General features: G+C 45.2%; 1 protein-coding gene and 1 non-coding gene across 7 annotated transcripts in view; both read right to left on the bottom strand.

Moving 5' to 3' along the window:
- ddo (D-aspartate oxidase) overlaps positions 1-24,466 on the bottom strand; it is a 139,836-nt gene that overhangs the window by 63,764 nt on the left and 51,606 nt on the right. Inside the window, exon 1 of one of the 6 annotated variants that reach the window (XM_078212364.1) lies at positions 19,151-19,221. The exons of 3 other annotated variants lie outside the window; for them this stretch is intronic. Coding sequence is in view for 1 of the 3 variants with exons in the window: in XM_078212359.1 (XP_078068485.1) it covers positions 4,542-4,826 (285 nt within the window). In the remaining 2 variants the exon portion in view is untranslated. Of the gene's footprint in view, positions 1-4,434; positions 4,827-19,150; positions 19,222-24,466 lie in introns of those variants that run through there. 2 more of the 6 variants (XM_078212359.1, XM_078212363.1) reach the window with 2 other exon arrangements.
- Positions 19,833-20,022, bottom strand: LOC144494510 (U2 spliceosomal RNA). The gene has a single exon (XR_013498080.1). It is a non-coding gene; the product is annotated as a U2 spliceosomal RNA (small nuclear RNA).

Genomic DNA, 24,466 nt, shown 5'->3' with positions numbered 1-24,466 from the left:
GGGGCTCTGCCCCTACAGGGAACGATGTTGCTCCCCATTGCAACTAGGCACAAAACATGAGAGTCATGCTTCTGTTCCCAGCTACCATCTTCCTTACACTCAGGTGGCTTCTCAATTATGCCTGGAAGCCTTGCCCCCTCCTTTTATGCCCCTGCGATGCTAGGAGCATGATGACCCCCCCCCGCACCCCGCCCCGCATTGCCCAATTATGCACAGAACATTCCCCCGCAATAATAATCTTGATTACCCTCATTAGTGGATTAGCCAGTGTAGTGCATTAGTCTTTTGAAAAGTGCAATATATGGATGGCACAGTGACTGGCACTGCTACCTCACAGCTCCAGGGACCCAGGTTCAATTCCAGCCTTGGGTCACTGTCTGTGTGGAGTTTGCATGTTCTCCCCATGTCTGTGTGGCTTTCCTCCGGGTGTTTCGGTTTCCTCCCACACTCCAAAGATATGGGGGTTAGGTGGATTGGCCATGCTAAATTGCTATTTAGTGTCCCAAGATGTGTAAGTTAGGGGGATTAGCGAGTTAAATATTTGGGGCGAGAGTGATAGGGCGGGGTGGTGGGTGCAATGCTCTGGAGAGTCAAAGCAGGCTCAATGGGCCAAATGGCCTCCTTCGGCACTGCAGGGATTCTATATGTTTTGATAAATTGAAGATGCTCTACAGAATTATACCAGCAGAGGGTGTCTGCACTCAAGCAAGAGTCAGAAGCTAGTTAAATAAAAGGGACCATTGTGTTTGTACACTTTTAATTTTGGCTGTTTCTAGTCCCAAAAACCTCACACCAGCAACAAGGGTAATGCAAAATAGGAAACTATGGAGTTTAGAATAATGAGAGGTGATCTCAGTGAAACACAGGACTAGATGTTACAGGGCATGATGTGCCCCCACCCACCCCTCCAAAGGAGGCCTAAATGATTTGTCCCCTAGGCTGGTGGCAGCAGTGACCAACACAGTAATCTTTAACTCCAGGACAATTAGGAGAGTTGGCAACCCTAGTGACAGGGAGAGAGGGAAGGTTCACAATGAGGAAACTATAGGCTAGTCTGCCTAACATCGGTCATTGGGAAAATGCTACAACCCATTGCTAGAGCAGGACGTTTAGAAAATCATAATACAATTAGGCAGAGTCAGCATGGTTTTGTGAAAAAGAAATAGTCTTTGACAAATTTATTCAAATTCTTTGAGGATGCAACAAGCAGGGCAGATAAAGGGGAACCAGTTATAGTGTATTTGGATTTCCAATAAACATTGAATAAGGTACCACATAAAAAATTACTACACAAGTTAAGCGCATTTTAAAATATTTTTTCACAGGATATTTGAATCGCTGGCAAGGCCAGCATTAATTGCCCATCCTTAACTGCCCATGAAACTGAGTGGCTTGCTAGCCCATTTCAGCAGGCAGTTAAGAGTCAACCACATTGCTGTGGGTCTGATGTTACATGTAGCCCAGACCAGGTAAGGACAGCAGATTTCCTTCCCTGAAGGACATTAGTGAAGCAGGTGGGGTTTTACAACAATCAATGATAACTATCATGGTCGCCATTACTAAGACTAGCTTTCAATTCCAGATTTATAAACCGAATTTAAATTTCACCAGCTGACACGCTGGGATTTGAATCCCTGTCCCCAGAAATTAGACTGGGCCTCTGGATTACTAGTCCAATTACATTACCACTGCATTACCTTCAATATGATGTTGGGGGTGACATATTAGTATGGATAACTAACAGCAAACAGAGAGTCGGTACACCTATATCATTTTCAGGTTGGCAATCTGGAACTTGTGGAATGTTGCAGGAATCAGTGCTGGGGCCTCAACAACTTATAATCTATTTTAATGATTGGGATGAAAGAACCAATTGTATTCTAATCAGATTTTCTGACAATACAAAGATAGGTAGGAAGGCAAGCTGTGAGGAGGATACAAAGAGTCTGTAAAGAGATATAGATAGGTTAAGTGAGTGGACAAAAAATGACTGAAGAAGTATAATGTGGGAAAATGTGAGGTTGTCCACTTTGGCAGGAAGAATAGAGAAAGGAGGGTATTATTTAAATGGAGGGGGACAGCAGAATGCTGTGTGGGTACAGCGAATCTGGGTGTCCTTGTAACATATGACGTCAGCATACAGGTCTAGCAAGTTTTAAGGCAGGAAAACAAAAGAGGAATGGAGTATATACATAGAGAAGTCTTGCTACAACCGTACATTGGTGAGACCATACCTATAATATTGTGCACTGTTTTGGTCACCTTATCAAAGGACAGTGCTGGAGGAAGATCAGAGGAGGTTCATGAGGCTGATTCCTGGGATGAAGGGGTTGTCTTACATTGAGCAGATTGGGTTTATACTCATTGGAGTTTAGAAGAATTGGAAATGATCTTATTGAAACATAAGATTCTGAGGGGGCTTAACAGGGTAAATGCTGAAAGGATGTTTCCGGCTGGGGGAATCCAGAACTGAGGGGGGAAACACAGTTTCAAATTTAATAAGGGGATGAGGAGGAATTTTTCTCTCAAGATAATTGTTAGTGTTTGGAATTCACTGCTCCAGAGAGCAATGGAGCATGAGCCATTGAATATGTTCAAGGGTAATAGGGAGATTTTTTTTGATTGGCACGGGGGTTAAGGAGGATAGGCAGGAAAGACTGTAATCAGATCAGCAAAATGGACTAAAGCTGAATTAAAGGGGGCGAATGGCCTGCTCCTCTTTCTCCTGAACACAGGCACCACAGTGGCAAGCACTGCTGCCTCACAGCGCCAGGGACCCAGGTTCAATTCCCTGCTTGGGTCACCATCTGTGCGGAGTCTGCACGTTCTCCCCGTGTCTGCATGGGTTTCCTCCGGGTGCTCCGGTTTCCACCCACAGTCCGAAAGATGTGCAGGTTAAGTGCATTGGCCAAGCTAAATTCTCCCTCAGTGTACCCGAACAGGCTGGAGTGTGGCGACTAGCGGATTTTCACAGTAACTTCATTGCAATGTGAATGGCCATGCTAAATTGCTATTTAGTGTCCCAAGATGTGTAAGTTAGGGGGATTAGCGAGTTAAATATTTGGGGTGAGAGTGATAGGGCGGGGTGGTGGGGGCAATGCTCTGGAGAGTCAAAGCAGGCTCAATGGGCCAAATGGCCTCCTTCGGCACTGCAGGGATTCTATATGTTTTGATAAATTGAAGATGCTCTACAGAATTATACCAGCAGAGGGTGTCTGCACTCAAGCAAGAGTCAGAAGCTAGTTAGATCTGCAGAGAGATTTGGACAGGCTGAGTGAGTGGGCGAGGATATGGCAAATGGAGTATAACGTTGAGAAATGCGAGGTTATACACTTTGGAGGAAATAATAACAAATGGGATTACTATCTCAATGGAAACAAATTAAAACATGCTACCGTGCAAAGGGACCTGGGGGTCCTTGTGCATGAGACGCAAAAGCCCAGTCTGCAGGTACAACAGGTGATCAAGAAGGCAAATGGGATGTTGGCCTATATTGCGAAGGGCATAGAATATAAAAGCAGGGATGTCTTGATGCACCTGTACAGGGCATTGGTGAGGCCGCAGCTGGAATACTGTGTGCAGTATTGGTCCCCTTATATGAGGAAGGATATATTGGCATTGGAGGGAGTGCAGAGAAGGTTCACCAGGTTGATACCGGAGATGAGGGGTTTGGATTATGAGGAGAGGCTGAGGAGATTGGGTTTGTACTCGTTGGAGTTTAGAAGGATGAGGGGGGATCTTATGGAGACTTATAAGATAATGCGGGGGCTGGATAGGGTGGAGGCGGAGAGATTCTTTCCACTTAGTAAGGAAGTTAAAACTAGAGGACACAGCCTCAAAATAAAGGGGGGTCGGTTTAAGACAGAGTTGAGGAGGAACTTCTTCTCCCAGAGGGTGGTGAATCTCTGGAATTCTCTGCCCACTGAGGTGGTGGAGGCTACCTCGCTGAATATGTTTAAAGCGCGGATGGATGGATTCCTGATCGGTAAGGGAATTAAGGGTTATGGGGATCAGGCGGGTAAGTGGTACTGATCCACGTCAGATCAGCCATGATCTTATTGAATGGCGGGGCAGGCTCGAGGGGCTAGATGGCCTACTCCTGCTCCTATTTCTTATGTTCTTATGTTCTAATGTTAGCCTACTTGTGACAATAATAAACAAACTTTAAGACTGGAGGCTGAGCCATTGATTATGTTCAAGGGTGATTTGAGGGGAACAAGCAGAAAAGGTTGTAATTAGATCAACGAGTTGACTAGAGTTGGATTGAAGGGGCCGAATGGCCTGCTCCTATTTCCCCTGAACCATCTGGCCTCAGGGACAGAGGGGCGGGGACAATGGGGGGGGGGGGGGGGTGAGGATAGATGTTTATAAATACAAGTGTGTATAAAATCCCGACAAATTTAGATCCACTGCGATCTACAATAATATGTTTACCAGAACACGGAAGGCAGGGTCACGAGAAATCAAGTTTAAAAACACACACACACTGACAGCAATGCGAATTCAGTGGACAAATCCCTCCAGAGTTTTGCTTCACTGACCCTGGCTGCCGCCTCCAGCTGCTTCCTCTCCAAGCTGTCCTTCAGTTCGCTCTGCTGAGCCTTTTCCTTATTTCTTCCTGACTGCTGCTCCTGAGCATTAGCAACTCCGAAGTGGGGACGTGTAGGTTTTGCCCCCGCTCCCTTGCAGGCAGTGAGGGAGCCGGCAGTCAGTGAGGGATAGAGTGACTCCCACAGGAGACTTCTGCCGCCCAGCCCTGTGGCAGAGCCAGGTACAGCTAATTGAGGCACAGATATCTCCCAGAAAAGCGACAAGCCCCTCAGCATCAACAACACGCTTCAAAAGTTACATTCACAACGTAAGTACTACCACTTAAAAGATGTGTAAATAAATATAAAGTGCTGCAGAAGCTGGAAATCTAAAATAAATACAGAAAATTAAACACTCAGCAGGTCTGACACAGAGTTAGCCATAGAATCCTACAGTGCAGAAGGAGGCTATTTGGCCCATCGAGTCTGTACCCACCACAATCCCATTCAGGTCCTATCCCAGTAACCCCATGCATTTACCCTAGCTAGTCCCCCTGACACTAAGGGGCAATTTAGCACGGCCAATCCACCTAACCCGCACATCTTTGGACTGGACGATGAGTGTATTCCAGAATTTTCTGTTGGACACATGCTGGGCGGGACGTTCCAGCCATGCTCGTCCCAATACCAGAAAATTCCGCCTGGCGTCAATGGACCTTTACATGATCCCCCCTCCCCCCGGCCATGGTGGACAGGACGGGAAAATTCCCTCTACTCTCTGTGCTCAGAATAACGCTTAGCCTATTGCCACTCTTGTGTTATTGTACAGATTGCAGTGTTAGTGTAAGCCTACTTGTTACACAATAAACTTTGAAAGGTGGAGAGTTCCAGGAAACGGCACATGTGAATGGAGAAGTCACATATGGAGTTGTCCTGCTACCTCCCAAGAGACTTAACATTGAACTCCCTGCAATGGGATGAAGTTTCCCTACTTACCATTAAATAGGCCAGAAAATGTTAGGGCTGATGCATTCAGCTATTAACGATGATCTAACAGGACATGTCACAATTAGTTCAAAACGGCAGAATAATGAATTAATAGTTATGGTAATAAGATAGTGATGTAACCACAACAACAACAGTCATGTGCAAGAGATAAAGAGAATATTTATTTATTAGTGTCACAAGTAGGCTTCCATTACTGTGAAAATCCCCTAGTCGTCACACTCCGGTGTCTTGTTTGGGTACACTGAGGGGGAATTTAGCATAGCAAATGCACATAACCAGCACACCTTTCGGACTGTGGGAGTAAACCAGAGCACCCAGAGGAAACCCATGGAGAAACAGGGAGAAAGTGCAGACTCTGCACAGACAGTGACTCAAACCAGGAATTGAACCCAGGTCTCTGGGTGTTGTGAAACAGCAGTGCCGCCCTGATGGAATAGTCCGTATGAGAGTCATAAGTACTCACCTAGAAACTTAAAATGTATTATAGTTTAAATAAAGGTGTCTTCTGAAGAAACATACTGGAGTTAGATCTAAGTCACTTGTAAGTGGTGGGAAACCTTTAGAAAGTGACAAAGGATGACTTAAAAATTATGAGAGGCATAGATAATGATCATAAGAATCTTTTCCCCATGGCAGAAGTGTCTAAGTGTGGAGATGCCGCCGTTGGACTGGGGTAAACACAGTAAGAAGTCTCACAACACCGGGTTAAAGTCCAACAGGTTTATTTGGTAGCAAAAGCCACTAACTTTCGGAGCGCTACTCCTTCGTCAGGTAAGTGGGAGTTCTGTACATAAACAGGGCATATAAAGACACAAACTCAATTTACAATAGTCCAAGACCAGAGGGCATAGGTTTAAGGTGAGGAGTAAGTGATTTATAGAGGATCTGAGGAAAACATTTTTCACCCAGAGGGTGGTGGAAATATGGAATGTGCTGCCTGACAGAGCGGTGGAGGCAGGTACTCTCGCAACATTTAAGAAGCATCTGGACAAGTATTTAAATTGCCAAGGTATAGCAGGGTATGGACCAAGTGTTGGTAAATGGGATTAGCATAGATTGATATTTGATAATCGGCATAGACATGGTGGGCCAAAGGGCCTGTTTCTGTGCTGTATGACTTTATCTTTCCTTAGATAAGGGAACCAGAACTGTGCACAGTATTCCAGGTGTTGTCTGACTAGTGCCTAGTTTTGGCAAATCTTCCCTATTTTCATAAAAGCAAATGACTCCGGATGCTGGAATCTGAAACAAAAGCAGAAAATCTCGAGTCTGGATGCCTATTCCTGCTCCGATTTCATATGATGGGACTGCACCTGGGGCAATGCGTACAGTCTGGTCTCCACACTTAAGGAGAGACACACTTGCGTTGGAAACAATTCAGCAAAGGTTCACTAGGCTGATTCCTGAGATGAAAGTTTTGTCAGGAAAGGTTGCGCCCATACTCATTGCAGTTTAGAAGAATGAGAGTGATCTTATTGAAACAGATAAGATTTGACAGGATAGATGTTGAGAGGATTGTCCCTCACATGGGGGACTCGAACACTAAGGAATGCAATTTGTAAATAAGGGGTCTCCCATTTAAGATGGAGATGAGGAGGAATTCCCTCTCTCGGAGGGTTGTTAATCTTTGGATTTCTCTTCCCCAGCACACAGTGGAGGCTGAGTCATTCTCCAGGCTGAGTTTGATCTAAAAAGAACAAAGAACAAAGAAAATTACAGTGCAGGAACAGGCCCTTCGGCCCTCCAAGCCTGCACCAACCATGCTGTCTGACTGAACTAAAACCCCTTACCCTTCCGGGGACCATATCCCTCTATTCCCATCCTATTCATTTGTCCGGACACCCCTTAAAAGTCCCTATCATGCCTGTTTCCACTACCTCCCCAGCAGCGAGTTCCAGGCACCCACCACCCACTGTGTAAAAAAACTTGCCTTGTACATCTCCTTTAAATCTTGCCCGTCGCACCTTAAACCTATGCCCCCTGGTAATTGACTCTTCCACACTGGGAAAAAGCTTCTGTCCATGCCCCTCATAATCTTGTAGACTTCTATCAGGTCTCCCCTCAATCTCCGTCGCTCCAGTGAGAGCAAACCAAGTTTCTCCAACCTCTCCTCATAGCAATATCCTGGTAAATCTTTTCTGTACCCTCTCCAAAGCCTCCACATCCTTCTGGAGGATTTGTGGGACAAGCAGGGAAGTGGAATCAAATCTACAATCAGGTCAGCTATGATCTTATTGAATGACAGGGCAGGCTCACTGGGCTAAATAGCCTGCTCCTGTTCCTATTTCTTATGATCATATGGAGTCTAATCATTTGGAATTTGTTTATTATTGGAGGTTTATTAAAGATTAAAATAAATTGTCTTTTTCCTCTGTGAACCTTTTGTTTCTCTGCCAATCCTTTTTTTTGTTCCCTCTATTTTGCTTTCAATACATGATTTCACATTGAATTAATTATTCTAATTTGGACTTGGTGTGGCTCAGTGAACATTCTTCAATCTGATTGCGGGTACACACAGTTTCTCGTCCTGCTCACACATGCTATAGGTGGTCTGTGGAGGGCGCCACACTGTTAAGGATCGCAAATAGCTGTCAATTGTTGCTCAAAGGCCCACAAAATGTGGGCAGTCACAAGTACAGTGAGCGTCAAGCATCATTCCTTCATTATAGTCATAAAAACCCGAGTTAATATCTTTGTCTATGATGTATAAAGAATACAAATCTATTTAGCTGGTTGTGGTTAGGAAAATATCATCGCTTTGGATGGTGGAATTAACACCAGCAATGTTCCATGTGCCACCAATGTCCAGTTAGCATTTATGGTGGTAAGCTGTACGAATTGTCACTTTTATAATCAAAGCTGCAGATTTATTGTATCTGCAGTAAAATAGATGGGAGCAGAGAATTCAGTATCAAAGGTGTGAAAATCCTGGATTTCCATGTCATAAAACAGAATTTGACTGACACAGCTATTTGGGATTGGAAATGCAATCATTACAACATGTTCTATCTGGCTTGTCGTTGTTATCTGACCTTTTTTTCATGGGATGTGTCGTCGCTGGCAAAGCCAGCTTCTCTTGCCCATCTCTAATTGCTTTTGCTAGTTCATTTCAGAGGGCAGTTAAGAGTCATCCACATTGTTGTGGATCTGGAGTCACCTGTAAGCCAGACCAGGTAAGGATGGCAGATTTGCTTACCTAAAGGACATTAGAAAACCAGATGGGTTTTTACAACAATTGAGGATAGTTTCATGGCCTCCATTACAGAGACTAGCTTTATAGTCCAGATTTATTAACGGAATTCAAATTCCACCAGCTGCCATGGTTTGATCTGAACTCGTGACCTTGAAGCATTATTCTGAATTTCTGGATTACTAGTCCAATTAATGTATTACTATACCATCATCTCTCCATGAATACAGTACATCTTCATGTCTGCAATATCTTGACAACAAGTTCCAGGCATCAACAGAGTCTCAGTGAGTTTTGGTGACAAGAAGTGGCACGGTGGCACAGTGGTTGGTGGCACAGTGGTTAGCACTGCTGTCTTACAGCACCAGGGACTTGTATTCGATTCTGGCCTTGCGTGAGTGTCTGTGTGGAGTTTGCACATTCTCCTCGTCTCTACGTCGGTTTCTGCCAGGTGCTCCAGTTTCCTCCCACGGTCCAAAGATGTGCAGGTTAGGTGGATTGGCCATGCTAAATTGCCCCTTAGTGTCCAAAGATGTGTAGGATAGGTGGATTAGCCATAGTAAATGGGCGGGGTTAGGGGAATAGGGCAGAAGGGAGGGCCTAGGTGGAATGCTCTTTCGGAGAGTCTGTGCAGACCTGGTAGGCCAAATGGCCTCCTTCTGCACTGTAGGAATTCTATGATTCTAAGTAAGGTAATAGATTGATCTAAAGCATTCTGGTATACTTTATACAGAATTAGAGGGATTTGAGACAAGTAATCATTTGACTGTATGCAGTTATCTACTGTTAGTTTGTCTGAAGTAAAGGTTGCAGGACTGTGTTACAGAGTCAAATTTTCCAGTCTCACCCGCCACGCGAATTGGAGTAGGCGAGGGGCGGACTGTGCAAAAGCCCATTAACCTCGGGTGGCATTGTTTGGTTTTGGAGCGAGTGTGGCTGGAAAATCCTGCCCATAGTGTTGGTTACTGTTTGACAGGTCTTAATTAAGTCTTCATAGTTTTAAGTTGCAAGATCTATGTATATGAATGGTTCAAGCTAGGGGCTGTCTCGTTTCTTTGTGCACACAGCTCTGTCCTAAACTAGACTGACCCCTAGGTATAGGTCATGTACTTTCTAACATCACTTTGAGAGTAATACTGTACTCAGTCCCATGATTAACGCTATATGTTCCAGACCATTATAGTTCAAAATACTTGTTATTATCACAGTATATCCCACCAGCTAATTTCCCAGAATGAAGTTTATAAGTTTCTTCATCTTCAAAAGTCTCAAAATGCATACATTTTTATAAGATAAAAGTTAAAGCAATATTAACCATACCATTACCAGTAACATCTATTCATACTCACCACCAGTGCTGACTATGAACACCAGTTTACTATTAAACTGCTATAGAATATAAAACAGGCCATGACAGTGAAGAATTGGAAAGATGTGAGGAAAATGTCTTTAATCAACTAAACTTAGCAGGATTATTGTCCTGATCTTTATAAATGGGGTTTATGATTTTGTCATAAATGGGTAATCAAGAAGGCAGATGAGGGCAGTGCAGTCGACATGGATTTTAGCAAGGCCTTTGACAGGCTATTGCATGGTAGGTTGTTGCAGAAGGTTAAATCTCACAGGATCCAGGGTGAGGTAGCCAATTGGATACAAAATTGGCTCGACAACAGAAGACAGAGAGTGGTTGTAGAGGGCTATTTTTCAAACCGGAGGCCTATGACCAGTAGTGTGCCACAGGAATCCGTGCTGGGTCCACTGTTATATGTCATTTATATTAATGATTTGCTTAAGAATTTAGGAGGTGTTAGAGAAATTCAGAAAACCCTGGGATTTTAAAAAAAACGAATAAAATTATTAATAGAGGAAATTAACTTAGAATAAGGACCACAATGTGCCTTATACTTATTTCCTACAAAGGTACCACTTGCATAGACATACACAAAATGACTGCTATAGAAATTAAACATATATTTTAGATTTAAACAAGTATTTTTGAATGTATTGTGCACCTTGGTCAAAATGCAACTTGCCCTGGAGCATAATGGGAAGAGCGTTAAACCAGACAGGCCACATTCTTTGGGAATAGGTAGGGCATTTATGTTATCAGAAAAAGTCATGGAGAATGCAAATTCTCATACTTTAGACAATGTGAATAGAAGTATTCACAATGTATCTAAAGTATTCAACTCTTACTGATAACAAAGCAGAACGAGGCAGTGGAAACTTCACCTTTTCAACTCTGTGGATTACGATGGGAAAGCAACTTTTAAACCTTACAGATTTACCTAAGTGAAGTTGCTTAGTAACGGTGGGTAGGGACTTCGGGGTCCTATAGACCAATGAATTCCTAATTCTGCTGGAAGGTAGGATGCGATTGGCCAAGGTAAATAATGTGTACCAATGCGATTGGAGCATACAGTTAGGATGACAGAGTAGGTGGGAGAACTGAAGTTTCAAAAATGTATAACTGTTTCGACATTGTAAACTTCAGAAAGGAGTTGGAGTGCCTGGCTGTCTTTCTCCCAGCACTGTTGGTTAAGAAAGAACGTCTTTAACCAGCATACTGTCTTTCGCGAGTCTTTGCATTGAGCTGTTCAGCTCAATACTTAGCATCTAAGAGAAAACCCAGGAGGCATGGTTAGTAATGTTGCAGATGACACCAAGATGGTGGCATAGTGGACATTGAAGAAGGTTATCTAGGATTGCAACGGGATCTTGATCAATTGGGCCAGTGGGCTAACGAATGGCGGATGGAGTTTAATTTAGGTAAATGTGAGGTGATGCATTTTGGTAGATTGAACCAGGGCGGGACTTACTCAGTTAATGGTAGGGCGTTGGGGAGAGTTACAGAACAAAGAGATCTAGGGGTGCATGTTCATAGCTCCTTGAAAGTGGAGTCACAGGTGGACAGAGTGGTGAAGAAGGCATTCGGCATACTTAGTTTCATTGGTCAGAACATTGAATACAGGAGTTGAGACGTCTTGTTGAAGTTGTACAAAACATTAGTCAGGCCACACTTGGAATACAGTGTACAGTTCTGGTCACCCTATTATAGAAAGGATACTATTAAACTGGAAATAGTGCAGAAAAGATTTACTAGGATGCTACCGGGACTTGATGGTTTGAGTTATAAGTAGAGGCTGGATAGCCTGGGAATTTTTCCCTAGAGCGTAGGAGGCTTTGGGGTGATCTTATAGAGGTCTATAAAATAATGAGGGGCATAGATCAGATAGATAGTCAACATCTTTTCCCAAAGGTAGGGGAGTCTAAAACTAGAGGTAATAGGTTTAAGGTGAGAGGGAAGAGATACAAAAGGGTCCAGAGGGGCAATTTTTTCACACAGAAGGTGGTGAGTGTCTGGAACAAGCTGCCAGAGGTAATAGTAGAGGCAGGTACAATTTTGTCTTTTAAAAAGCATTTAGACAGTTACATGTGTAAGATGGGTATAGAGGGATATGGGCCAAAAGTGGGCAATTGAGAATAACTTAGTGGTAAAAACTGGGTGGCATGGACTGTTGGGCTGAAGGGCCTGTTTCCATGCTGTAAACCTCTATGGCTCTATGGGCCCAATTTTAGCATTTTGATTCGAAGTGCTGAATCTGGGCACAATTCAGATCCGACTTGTAAAACTGCTCTCAGGCGCCCCCATACGCACTTAGCCTGAAAAAAAATCATGAGTCTGAATTGCGCTGTGGGCGAGGCTTATCGCGCCCAAAATGCTACTGCTCTAATCGGAGCCTTCAACTGTGCATGCACAGTGAGAAAAAAAATTTTGAAAGAACGTACCCCTCTCACATCGTTCCCGGGGCGCAAAAAGTGGATAAAGCGGCCCGGGAGCAAAAAGCGGAAGCAATGGCCCCCACAGACATCGCCCCACCCTCACAACATAACTGTCCCCCTTATCCACCCATCCCCCCCGCTACCCAGACTGATCGCGATCCTCTGCCCCCTCACCCACCCCCACCGATCACCCGCAGAGTGGCAGTGGACCCCCTCTGCCCCTCACCCCCACCAGAGATCTATCTGGCCACCCTCCCCCACCCCCCTCCACCAGAGAATGATCGGGCATCCCCCCCCACCACCCCACCAGAGAATGATCGGGCCTTCCCCCCCACCACCACCCCACCAGAGAATGATCTGGCCTCCCTCCTCCTCCCCCCCCCTCACCAGAGAAAGATCTGATCTGCCTTCCTGCCACCTCCCTTCGCCCGCCCCCCCCCCCCCCCCCCCCCCCCCCCCCCCGAATCTGGACGGGCGAATGCAATGGTAAAGGGGGAAATGCAGGTAAAGTTGGGCAGGCAGCCCATTAATTCAATTTAAATGCATTTAAATCGCTGTTGGGCCCGTTTTGGGCGCGGTTCGGATCGCGGTCATTTTTGGGCCTTGATAAAGTGGGCATCACCTAATCGCCTCACACCCGACTTTACCAAGTTTTCGCACCCGAAAATGGGCACAACACAATAGTAAAATTAGGCCCTATGACTCTAAGGAATGTTCACCACTGTATCTGCCCCAAACTTTTACAAAATTTTAAAAGCCCTATTTTATCCTTACTCATGTCAGCTGTGACTCAGTGGGAACACAGGAAATAGGAGCAGGAGTGCATCACTTGGCCTATTGAGCCTGGATGTGATTTAATACAATCATGGGGAGGCACGGTGGCACAGTGGTTAGCACTGCTGCCTCACTGCGCCAGAGACCCAGGTTCGATTCCTGTCTTGGGTCACTGTCTGTTTGGAGTCTGCACGTTCTCCCTGTGTCTGTGTGGATTTCTTCCGGGTGCTCCAGTTTCCTCCCACAGTCTGAAAGACATAGAACATAGAACAGTACAGCACAGAACAGGCCCTTCGGCGCACGATGTTGTGCCGACCTTCATCTGAAACCAAGATCAAGCTATCCCACTCCCTACCATCCTGGTGTGCTCCATGTGCCTATCCAATAACCGCTTAAATGTTCCTAAAGTGTCTGACTCCACTATCACTGCAGGCAGTCCATTCCACACCCCAACCACTCTCTGCGTGAAGAACCTACCTCTGATATCCTTCCTATATCTCCCACCACGAACCCTATCGTTATGCCCCCTTGTAATAGCTCCATCCACCCGAGGAAATAGTCTTTGAACGTTCACTCGATCTATCCCCTTCATCATTTTATAAACCTCTATTAAGTCTCCCCTCAATCTCCTCCGCTCCAGAGAGAACAGCCCCAGCTCCCTCAACCTTTCCTCATAAGACCGACACTCCAAACCAGGCAGCATCCTGGTAAATCTCCTCTGCACTCTTTCCAGCGCTTCCACATCCTTCTTATAGTGAGGTGACCAGAACTGCACGCAATATTCCAAATGCGGTCTCACCAAGGTCCTGTACAGTTGCAGCATAACCCCACGGCTCTTAAACTCCAACCCCCTGTTAATAAAAGCTAACACACTATATGCCTTCTTCACAGCTCTATCCACTTGAGTGGCAACCTTTAGAGATCTGTGGATATGGACCCCAAGATCTCTCTGTTCCTCCACAGTCTTCAGAACCCTACCTTTGACCCTGTAATCCACATTTAAATTAGTCCTACCAAAATGAATCACCTCACATTTATCAGGGTTAAACTCCATTTGCCATTTTTCAGCCCAGCTTTGCATCCTATCTATGTCTCTTTGCAGCCTACAACAGCCCTCCACCTCATCCACTACTCCACCAATCTTGGTGTCATCAGCAAATTTACTGATCCACCCTTCAGCCCCCTCCTCTAAGTCATTAATAAAAATCACAAAGAGCAGAGGACCAAGCACCGATCCCTGCGGCACTCCGCTAGCAACCTGCCTCCAGTCCGAAAATTTTCCATCCACCACCACCCTCTGTCTTCGATCAGATAGCCAGTTACCTATCCAATCGGCCAACTTTCCCTCTATCCCACACCTCCTTACTTTCATCATAAGCCGACCATGGGGGACCTTATCAAACGCCTTACTAAAATCCATGTATATGACATCAACCGCCCTACCTTCATCAACACACTTAGTTACCTCCTCAAAAAATTCAATCAAATTTGTGAGGCACGATTTGCCCTTCACAAATCCGTGCTGACTATCCCGGATTAATCCGCATCTTTCTAAATGGTCATAAATCCCATCCCTAAGGACCTTTTCCATCAATTTACCAACCACCGACGTCAGACTAACCGGTCTATAATTACCAGGGTCATTTCTATTCCCTTTCTTAAACAGAGGAACAACATTTGCCACTCTCCAGTCCTCTGGCACCATCCCCGTGGACAGCGAGGACCCAAAGATCAACGCCAAAGGCTCTGCAATCTCATCCCTTGCCTCCCAAAGATTCCTAGGATACATTTCATCAGGCCCAGGGGACTTATCGACCTTCAGTTTATTCAAAACTGCCAATACATCCTCCCTCCAAACATCTATTTCCTCCAGCCTATTAGCCTGTAACACCTTCTCTTCCTGAAAAACATGGCCCCTCTCCTTGGTGAACACTGAAGAAAAGTATTCATTCATCACCTCGCCTATCTCTACTGATTCCATACACAAGTGACTAGGGCGGTTGATGGAGGAGAACCGGTGGATGCGGTGTTTTTGGATTTCCAAAAGGCGTTTGATAAGGTGCCCCATAAAAGGCTGCTGAAGAAGATTAGGGCACACGGAGTTGGGGGTAGTGTGTTAAAGTGGATTGGGGACTGGCTATCCGACAGGAAGCAAAGAGTCGGAATAAATGGGTGTTTTTCCGGTTGGAGGAAGGTAACTAGTGGCGTGCCGCAGGGATCGGTACTCGGGCCGCAACTATTTACCATTTATATAGATGATCTGGAGGAGGGGACGGAGTGTAGGGTAACGAAGTTTGCAGACGACACAAAGATAAGTGGAAAAGTGAATCGTGTGGAGGACGGAGAAGATCTGCAGAGAGATTTGGACAGGCTGAGTGAGTGGGCGAGGATATGGCAAATGGAGTATAACGTTGAGAAATGCGAGGTTATACACTTTGGAGGAAATAATAACAAATGGGATTACTATCTCAATGGAAACAAATTAAAACATGCTACCGTGCAAAGGGACCTGGGGGTCCTTGTGCATGAGACGCAAAAGCCCAGTCTGCAGGTACAACAGGTGATCAAGAAGGCAAATGGGATGTTGGCCTATATTGCGAGGGGGATAGAATATAAAAGCAGGGATGTCTTGATGCACCTGTACAGGGCATTGGTGAGGCCGCAGCTGGAATACTGTGTGCAGTATTGGTCCCCTTATATGAGGAAGGATATATTGGCATTGGAGGGAGTGCAGAGAAGGTTCACCAGGTTGATACCGGAGATGAGGGGTTTGGATTATGAGGAGAGGCTGAGGAGATTGGGTTTGTACTCGTTGGAGTTTAGAAGGATGAGGGGGGATCTTATGGAGACTTATAAGATAATGCGGGGGCTGGATAGGGTGGAGGCGGAGAGATTCTTTCCACTTAGTAAGGAAGTTAAAACTAGAGGACACAGCCTCAAAATAAAGGGGGGTCGGTTTAAGACAGAGTTGAGGAGGAACTTCTTCTCCCAGAGGGTGGTGAATCTCTGGAATTCTCTGCCCACTGAGGTGGTGGAGGCTACCTCGCTGAATATGTTTAAAGCGCGGATGGATGGATTCCTGATCGGTAAGGGAATTAAGGGTTATGGGGATCAGGCGGGTAAGTGGTACTGATCCACGTCAGATCAGCCATGATCTTATTGAATGGCGGGGCAGGCTCGAGGGGCTAGATGGCCTACTCCTGCTCCTATTTCTTATGTTCTTATGTTCTAAGTTCCCACCACTGTCCTTGACCGGCCCTAACCTCACCCTGGTCATTCTTTTATTCCTCACATAAGAGTAAAAAGCCTTGGGGTTTTCCTTGATCCGACCCGCCAAGGACTTCTCATGTCCCCTCCTAGCTCTCCTCAGCCCCTTTTTCAGCTCGTTCCTTGCTAACTTGTAACCCTCAATCGAGCCATCCGAACCTTGTTTCCTCATCTCTACATAAGCTTCCCTCTTCCTTTTCACAAGACATTCCACCTCTTTTGTGAACCACGGTTCCCTCACTCGGCCATTTCCTCCCTGCCTGACAGGGACATACCTATCAAGGACACCCAGTATTTGTTCCTTGAAAAAGTTCCACTTTTCATCAGTGCCTTTCCCTGACAGTTTCTGTTCCCATCTTATGCCCCCTAATTCTTGCCTAATCGCATCATAATTACCTCTCCCCCAATTGTAAGCCTTGCCCTGCCGTCCGGCCCTATCCCTCTCCATTGCAATAACAAAAGACACCGAATTGTGGTCACTATCTCCAAAGTTCTCTCCCACAACCAAATCTAACACTTGGCCCGGTTCATTTCCCAGTACCAAATCCAATGTGGCCTCACCCCTTGTCGGCCTATCCACATATTGTGTCAGGAAACCCTCCTGCACACACTGCACAAAAAGTGCCCCATCCAAACTATTTGACCTACAAAGGCTCCAATCAATATTTGGAAAGTTAAAGTCCCCCATGACAACTACCCTGTGACCCCCACACGTATCCATAACATGCTGGTTAAGTGCATTGGCCATGCTAAATTCTCCCTCCGTGTACCTGAACAGGTGCCAGAGTGTGGTGACGAGGGGATTTTCACAGTAACTTCATTGCAATGTTAATGTAAGCCTACTTGTGACAGTAATAAACAACCAAACTTTAAAAATGGCTGATTTTGGGCTTCAACCCGATGTCCTTTAATTCTCAGAGACCAAAAATCTATCTATCCAAGCCTTAAATTTATTAAGTGATGGAGCTTCCATAACCGTCAGGGATAGCAAATTTCAAAGATTCACAACCCTTTGAGTGAAGAAATTTCTCTTCATCTCGGTCCTAAATGATTAGCCCCTTATCCTGAGACTGTGCCTCTGTGTGTTAGATTCCCTGATCTGCGGGAGCAATCTCTCAGCATTTGCCCTGTCAACCCCCTTCAGAATTTTGTAGGTTTCAATGAGATTACCTCTAATTCTTATCAACTGCAGAGAACATAGGCCCAATTTTCTCCGTTTGTCATCATAGGCCAACTACCTCATCCTAGGGACTAATTTAGTGAACCTTCATTTTACCACCTCCAATTCATGTATACCCTTTCCTAAATGTGGAGACCAAAACTGCACACACTACTCCAGATACAGTCTCACCAAAACCCTGTACAACTGTAACAGTGCTTCTTTATTCTTGCACTCCAAAACCCTCGCACTAAAGGAGTCACTCTTTCCTCCAAGTTAGAAGGTTGTATGTGCAGATCCCATTCCAGAGACTTGAGCACACAATCTAGGTGGGAATTTAAGCAATACTGAAGGAGTGTTGGACTGTCAGAGGTGCAGTCTTTTGGATGAGATACTAAAGTGAGTTTCTGCCTACCCTTTTAGCTGGACACAAATGATCCCACAGCACTACCTGAAAACGAGCAGGGAACACCCCCAGCCTCAACAATACACCCACCCGTGCCATGTCCAATATTTATTCCTCATCCAATATCATTTTAAAAAACTGCTGTTTCTGGAAGTTTGGTGTGTGCAAATGTCTTCCACCTTATCTACATTACAGAAGTAACTGGACTCCAAAAGGTACTGAGAATCATAGAATCCCTACAGTGCAGAAAGAGGCTATTCGGCCCATCAAGCCTGCACTGACAACAATCCCACCCAGGCCCTTTTCCCCCGAACCCCACATGTTTACCCTGCCAATCCCCCTGACACTAAGGGTCAATTTAGCATGGCCAATCAACCTAACCCACACATCGTTGGACTATGGGAGGAAACCCACACAGACACAGGGAAAACATTCAAACTCCACACAGATAGTGACCCAAGGCTGGAATTGAACCCGGGGACCCTGGCACTGTACTACCATGCCGCCCATTAGTTGTAATGCACTTTGGGGTGTTCTGAGCTAATAAATATCACCAAATAAGTGCAAGTATTTCTTTCTTTAAACAACTTAGGACAAATGAATAAGCATGGGCATTGTCCTAGCCCATACTATGAAAAAGGAAAGTAGGATTGAGAGAATGCTGTCCAGGCAAGTGAGCCCAGTCTATCATTTAGCTCCTTTTTTGATGCCTAGATTTGAATGTACCCAATGATTAGAAGAATTCGATACAAGTTATTTTCCACAAAGAACCCTCACTTTGTTTCTCAAAAATGAGAGGTTATTTCATGGAAATCTAGCTTTGGTTATGAAAAAATATTTCACTCTGCAACTTGGATCCAGCTCACCAACTGGGAAAAAGCAAATATTAAGTTGAGCAAATTACAGAGTGTACTTTTCACTGTTTCAGTTGGCAGTATTGCCAAGTCAACATAAAATAAAGTTAAGATAATGGGACAATGGGAGCATAAATCTTTTTGAATTTGAGCTTTTACATTCCAACCGCAGATACTTACATGCCCTGAGACTAATTGCTGACTTCTAGGATGTTCGTATGTGTTAGCTTTGACATTCCCTTTTAAGTGTTGTCTGTAGGTCTACGCAACTGCACCTTTATCTCTGAACTTTGCTACGAGTGCTTTTTTTTTGTTTATATATCCAATTCAATCCAATCAAAGTCCAATTCAAAGTCTCAGCAAGTGAGACATTCCAGATCCAAGCTGACAAGACAGGCCTCTCACTTCCCATCTTGGGCTTGATCTACATGGTTTGTACTCGTTAGAGTTTAGAAGGCTGAGGGGTGATCTTATAGAGGCATATAAGATAATGAAGGGGCTGGATAGGGTAGAAGTGGAGAGATCCTTTCCACTTAGAAAGGAAACCAGAACTAGAAGGCACAGCCTCAAAATAAAGGGGGGTCAGTTTAGGACAGAGTTGAGGAGGAACTTCTTCTCTCAGAGGGTGGTGAATCTCTGGAATTCTCTGCCCATTGAAGTGGTGGAGGCTACCTCGTTGAATATGTTTAAGTCACGGATAGATGGATTTCTGATCGGTAAGGGAATTAGGGGTTATGGGGAGCAGGCGGGTAAGTGGAACTGATCCACTTCAGATCAGCCATGATCTTATTGAATGGCGGGGCAGGCTCGAGGGGCTATATGGACTACTCCTGCTCCTATTTCTTATGTTTCTTATGTTCTTATGATCCAAGCTGATTGGAGCAAGCATTGCACCTCCTCCAAGGCTTGATCTCATTTGCATCTTAGCCAAAAAGCCGAGATGCCGCTTTAAAAAATTGTTTCAAATGAAGCCTTAGTGTAACCTCATGACTTCAACCAAGTGCAGGATGTCAATACTACACTTGATCTTAGCCAAAAGGCCAAGAACAGATACTACACTTGGGGCCCTATTTTACCATTGCGTCGCACCCATTTTCGGGCGCAAAAGCATGGTAAGTCGGGTGTGAGGCCATTAACGCGATCTGCGCCCACGTCCATGCAGATGGCCACTTTACCGAAACCTGGGAATGGCCGCGATCCGATTCGTGTCCGAAACCGGCGCAACGGTGATTTAAATGTATTTGCATGCATTTCAATTGAATTAATGAACTGCCCGCCCAAGTTTATCAGCATTTCCCCCTTTACCACTGCATTCGCCAATCCGGAATCCGGAATCCGGAATCAAAATGAACCTGCTAAATAAAAGTCTGACTCGGGCGCTCCAGCTGCTGAAGAGCGAGTTCAGAGCTTTCAACGGCTCTCTGACTCAGATCAGTGGTGGGGGGGGGAGGGAGGTGGGTCAGATCATTCTCTAGCTTGGGGGGGGGGGGGTGAGGGGCAGGGGAGTGAGGCCAGATCGTTGTCTGGTTGGGGGAGGGGGGAGGAAGGAGGAGGTGGGTCAGATGTATCTCTGGTGGGAGGGGGAGGAGGGAGGCAGGTAAGATGTATCCCTGGTGGGGGGAGAGGCCCAATCGCTCACTGGTGGTGGGGGGGGGCAGATGGATCTCTGGTAGGGGGGCGGGGGGACCAGGGGGGTCCGCTGCCACTCTGCGGGCGATCGGTTGGGGAGGGGGGGGAAGGGGCAGAGAGTCGCGATCGGTCTGGGTAGCAGGGGAGGGGGTTGATAAGGGGGACGGTGATGTCTGCGGGGGCCATTGCTCCTGCTTTTCGTTCCTGGGCCGCTTTCTCTGCTTTCTGTGGCTCGGGAGCGATCTGACATGGGTGCGCTTTTACAAGTTTATTTCTAACTGCGCATGCGCAGTTCAGAGCTCCGATCATTTTGGGTGCGCTAAGCCCCGCCCACAGCGCGATTCAGACCCGCGACTGTTTTTTAAGGCTGAGTGCGTATGGGGGCGCCTGAAAGCAGATTCCCAAGTCGGATCTGAATTACACCCAGATTCAGCACTTGGAATGAAAATGGTAAAATCAGGTCCTTGATCTGAGCCAACGAGTGCCTTTCAATTGAGCAAAAAAGATGACAAGTAATTTTCAACGGTTTGGAGCCCTGAACAAGCTCCTGCGTCCCCCTTTCTTTGTTAGCTACTGAAAAGTCAGTCTGTCTGTAATATCCTCCGAGTAGCAATCAGCATTGGATTGCCACTTTGGGCCCAATTACTTATGTAAAATTTCTTCCGTGCCTATCTTGCCTGACCTTCCAACTCAGGCCAGCTGAAATCGGAGCAGCCGAACCATTTCTGAAATCTAGTGTCAAAGTGCAGGAGAGATGAACACGCCCCTTTTTTTACTGCATTAGCTGCCATAAACCAGGTAACCAGGCCAAGAGTAACTAAGGTAAGTGGATAGGATTTGGGAGGTTGTGGGGAGGGGGGAATGGGTCAGGCCCGTGGAGGAGGGGGGTTTGTGGGAGATCGGGTCAAGTCAGGGGAAGGGGAGTCATGGGTTGGGAGATACAGTGGGGGAGGTAGTTGGGGGGCTCAGTCTGTATCTTTCCAATAGTTAACCAGAAGTTATAAGAGTTTCAATTCTAACTTTTTCTGGGTCACTATTTGTGGAACACAGCCAGGACCATCTGGAGTTTGTGATTTAAATCGCAATTTTCTGACTGTTCCCAGCGCCCAGAGGAAATTTGCATTCTGGGCAATTCCCTTACCTGGGAACTTCCAAGAGGGATTTCCCAGTGCATCTTTGGGTTGGCCCTCAAATCCGTGCCGGGGAGTTTGGAAGTTATGGCCCATTATTAACATCCATAAGGGTTTCACCAGAGCTCTGTCAAAACTATTGGGACGGATTGATAATAACAGAAGAAAAATAGCAGGAGCCACTGTTTGCGATCATCTGCTGAATGTCTCTGCCTCTTTGTCTCCAGCACACTTTATGTAAAGACAGAAGATAGAGAGGGATAAACACATCATGACTAATGTGCTGAGTGTATATGAGCAGTAGGCATGATGGGGAAGAGTAGTGTGTTGGAACAGCGACAGATCATGTTGGAGTTCCACGTACGATGGGGAGTTATACTCAGGTGGTCCCACCTTCCACATGGGATCTAAAGCTGCTGAAACAGTTTCCTGGATCTCGCAGAGGAGCAACATATAAAGAGATTCATCCTCTCCTACCAGATAGCTGTGGACACACACCTCCTTACAGCAGCAACTGCACCATTTCTCAGGGAGTGGCGGTCAAAGTGACCAGCCCTCGATTTTTATGCATCAGGGTCCTTCCGGGATGTGGCAGGAGATATGACTGGGAAAGGGGCAGCACGTGGTTACAGGAAGTTGGGTGATAATTGCTCTCCTTGAGAAGGCAAATTAATTTTACCTGCTACAAGTCAATATGTCAGAGCAATGGGATTTACTGCAGTTGCCAGATTCCCAAAGGCCTGACTTCACATTGAGGCATCACCAAGTGAACCAGGACCGTTCTCAATGTCCAACTGGCAAGTGGCCATCCTGTTAGAATTAAGAAAGTACCCTGGAAGCAGCCAAAGTGCGTTCATACTGAACAAAGAACAATGCAGCTCAGGAACAGGCCCTTCGACTCACCAAGAAACTACATCAAGGCAACACCTCGGACACCTCTGAGGAAGAACATCTTCTAGGATACAAAGGCTGTTACCTTGGATGAAAACACCATTCCTGCCACCCACATACTCCGGATGAAAAGTGACACACTAATAACTAGGGTCAACCTGGTCAGTGGTCCAGGGAGTACTTCTGTTTCCAGAGAAGCAAGATTCTAAATGATCTCCCTCCCACTCCTCCGAAGTTATATTCCCATTAACTCATTGTCAGGGGTACGTCCTGTATGTGTTTGTTGACCTACCAAGTGACAGCAGGCTATCCAACCACAGGTACCATCACAGTTGTGTCTGTCCTCATCTAATGTCCGTGTACATCCTACAACAACTGCATTTATTTAATGGGGTAAAATGTCCCAAGACATTTCACAGGAGCGTTATCAAGCAAGTGTTAGCACTGAGCCCAACATGAGAAACCAGTACAGATGACCAAAAATGTGGCCAAAAGAGGTGGACCTTCAAATGAAGAGAGAGGCAAAGAGATCAAGGCAGCAGGGCAATACAGATCTTCAGTTCTAAGCAACTGACTGCATGTTCTTCCATGTCACTGGTTAGCAATTCGAAAGATGAAATCAGAATCAATCTCATTCCTTTCTGAGTGACACAAAAAAACTTTTGAAATTCCCCCAGTCACTGATATCAACAGAGTTCAATAGAGACTGGATTCGAATGTTTGTGCCTCCCTGCCTCTATGGATTCAGCTGTGCCCAGTAACTAGAAGACCCCAAAAAACGTTTAAGGATAATAGTTTTGCAGTTCTTCCATAATTAAATATGAATTTTAAAAAACACATTGTAAAGATTTAATAAAGTTTAAAGACAGTATTGCACAGCTTTCCTGAGGAATTTTTCACAAATTCCAAAAAAACAAGAATGATGATGATTGGAAGGTTAACCTGCCTTATTCCAGGATCTTCTGTTCCTTATTTTGAAATTGCAAAGTCTTGCTGATTTCGGCTCTATTCAGATCCTTTCTCGACTCTTCTTCCTAACGACGTTTCATATGATATTTATATCATTTTCCAGACTTTGAACCCAAGATATAAAAATATGATCCACTAAAAAGGTGCTACGTGCTCCTCCTGTGTTTGGAGGGCAACCTTTGGATCTAAGATCACGTGGTTAGAGAACAATCATTCTTGCTTTTTGACATGATAATTTATGGTAAATGATTTCGGCATCCAAATGTGCCGATGATCATTTATAAAAAAGGCCTTCTCCGTTACTTCAGGCATTTTAAAAGCTACAGTGCGTTGAGTTTTTGTGGGGGGGGAATGTGAAATGATGAATCATTTCGGGAATTGACAGATCCACTTTTATGACTTAGATCCCACTTACTATCGCGCGCTGTGCCCAATAAACTTGTGTTCTTGAACTATGTACTCATTCAAGTATCCTTTTATCAAAAGATTTATGCAACAATTACAAGTTTTCCCAGTATATTCAGTTATTAAGTCACCCCACTCAGTTAAATGAAGACAGAGATAATTTGGTTTGGAAATGATATTAAACCGACAATGTGCCGATCAGCAAAAAAGGAACAAGCTGCTCAATGTTAGACAGTGCAGATCTTTATTTTAATGATTACACAATATTTTACTGTCAAGGACATAGGTTATCCAAGCCGTGGACACTTTACCTGCTTTCAGTAAAACGATGCATGGAAAATAAAGAGCATCCCTGTCATAATTTCAAAACTGTATCCTTCTTTAATATCTTTTTTTTCCACCCTGGGGACTGTGTTGTCTCCATTGGTGAAACAAAGAGTGACATGACAGGAAATATTCAGGAAAGTAGGCT

The sequence above is a fragment of the Mustelus asterias genome, chromosome 5, assembly GCF_964213995.1.
Source record: "Mustelus asterias chromosome 5, sMusAst1.hap1.1, whole genome shotgun sequence".
Taxonomy (NCBI): Eukaryota; Metazoa; Chordata; class Chondrichthyes; order Carcharhiniformes; family Triakidae; genus Mustelus; species Mustelus asterias.
This window is presented reverse-complemented; position numbering and strand designations above follow the sequence as displayed.